Genomic DNA, 2,104 nt, shown 5'->3' with positions numbered 1-2,104 from the left:
AAAGGCTTCCAGCAGCTTGTCAGTGTGTCAGCTTGTGTTTTTGTACAGAGACTGTGGCTTTGCTGTCACTGTGGGCCTCACAGCACAGTAGTACACAGCAGAGTCTGTCACTGCAGCAGAGGAGATCTGCAGGTCCATTTGGGTTTTATCCTCACTCACTGTAACAGACAGTCCAGAGTTTGTTGCATTTTGTCTTCCAAAGTGAAAGATGATGAACTCTGGTGGTTTTCCTGGATATTGTCGATACCAGTAGAAATAATCACCAGCAGTTGCTTGTTTGGAGTATCTGTAGGACAGAGTAACAGTGCTGCCTTCTAAACTGTACTCTTCATTCTTGACTGGAGTGAGTTCTTCACAGCTGACACCTAAAGAGAAATATGTTTGTTACAAAACTCTAAAGTAAGGAATCATATTTATTAAACATTGGAATTTAATTTCAAATAATGTACCTGTTACAAATGAAAGTAAATAAAGAGGAATTGCATAATAGTCCAGTGACAACATGTTTAACAAAGTCTGTTTGTGTATCAAACTCTGTTGAATATAATAGTTTCTCTCTCTTCTATAGTTTTAGTAATAATTTAGCTCCTCCCTCAGTCTCTTTGTCTCCTGTTAGATCTGTGTTTTCACGTCTCTTAGTTACACTGTCTCTTAGTCAGTGGGCTCGTAGCAACATTTTGAACCAGCTGGCGGTGGGAGGTTAATCTCTCCCAGTGATTCCTATATCACATAATTTTAGAAAGGTCTGGACCACCAGCATTAAACCACCTGCCACAGTTCCTGGGTTTTAATGGAACTTAATATCACAAATTGTCAACATTGGAAATTACTGTTTGTTTTTAAACATAATGTGATCAAAAGGCAAAATGTAAATGCAACATGAGAGGACCTAGGATTTATAGATAGATAGAGCAACAGAGAAATGTATTTCAAAAAGATAAGAACAAATGTAGTGAACACCTGAGTTTAATGCTAACCAGTTTATGGAGATAATTGATAAAAAAAAGTTTAACATGAGGTCTCCAAATAACTGTCCAGTTACTGAAATCGCTTCAGAACAGTCACACCTATTCAACAAGACTCAACCCAACCGATTTTATTCCTGTTTGATTTAAAATATCAATGAGCACAAACACCTCTTTATATGCGGCTGCAGTTAAAATGGAATCGGGATCACAATGAAAATAAACCTGTAGTTTTCTTGTAGTTTCATCCTTGAGAGTTGTACATGTTTGTGATAACTGTTTTCAAGTGAAGAAGTTTTATATGTATTTTATGAATGTCTTATCTGTCTGTCTGTCTGTCTGTCTGTCTGTCTGTCTGTCTGTCTGTCTGTCTCTGTCTATCTGTCTCTATTAGATTTACGAGCATTTGCTTTTACACTCAATTATGACAGTGTATTGCTGATAAACATATTTTTCCACAGCACTCATTTATCATGAGTTGGTGTTAGATACAAGAACATGTTACTTTGGTCTGTTTTATCTTAATGGCTTTCTGTTGTTTTTATCACCACTACAAAACCATCTAGACTGTATCATCACAAACTATCGAAGTCTAACAGTGTGTGACTCCCTCTAGTGGATGTTGTGGAGTATTGTGTTGTCTTTGCTCATAATGTTTTTGTACAGAGTTTTGGTGTTTCCTGTCACTGTGGGCTGCAGAGCACAGTAGTACACAGCAGAGTCAGACAGCTGAAGCTTCTGGATCTTCAGAGGAACTGATGTCCCATTTTTTTCTACGTTAAATTGGTCTTTCTGGAAGTCTGGAGAATTATCTACTTTTTGTGAGTAACTCCTCAGTATGTACTGTGGGGAATTATTCACTTCTTCTTTGTACCAGAACAGAGTGGGACTTGAATAAATGGTCTCAAATGTACAGCCAAGTGTAACTGTGTGTCCTTCAGTAGCGATGACATCTCCTGTTGGCTGGATCACTCTGTCTTCTCCTTTACACTCTGGGGAAGAAGAGAACATGCAGAGGAAGAGATGAATCAATAAAGATGATTGATTAAAGGAGAACAATCAGTAGGTTTAAAGAGTTACCTAGACAGAGAGTCAGAATCAGGATGTTTCTCAGCCAGTGTTTCATGTCTGCAGTGAGA

The 2,104-nt window shown here is 38.1% G+C and overlaps 1 gene segment (V, D, J or C); it reads right to left on the bottom strand.

Moving 5' to 3' along the window:
- Positions 1-1,531: 1,531 nt before the first annotated feature.
- On the bottom strand, positions 1,532-2,091 carry LOC126408783 (T-cell receptor alpha chain V region CTL-F3-like). The segment is given in 2 exon segments: positions 1,532-1,957; positions 2,046-2,091. Coding segments are annotated over 2 exon segments (426 nt in total).
- Between the last annotated feature and the right edge of the window lie 13 nt (positions 2,092-2,104).

The sequence above is a fragment of the Epinephelus moara genome, chromosome 21, assembly GCF_006386435.1.
Source record: "Epinephelus moara isolate mb chromosome 21, YSFRI_EMoa_1.0, whole genome shotgun sequence".
Taxonomy (NCBI): domain Eukaryota; kingdom Metazoa; phylum Chordata; class Actinopteri; order Perciformes; family Serranidae; genus Epinephelus; species Epinephelus moara.
Note: the sequence above shows the minus strand (reverse complement) of the source record. Positions and strands in the feature narration are given on the sequence as shown.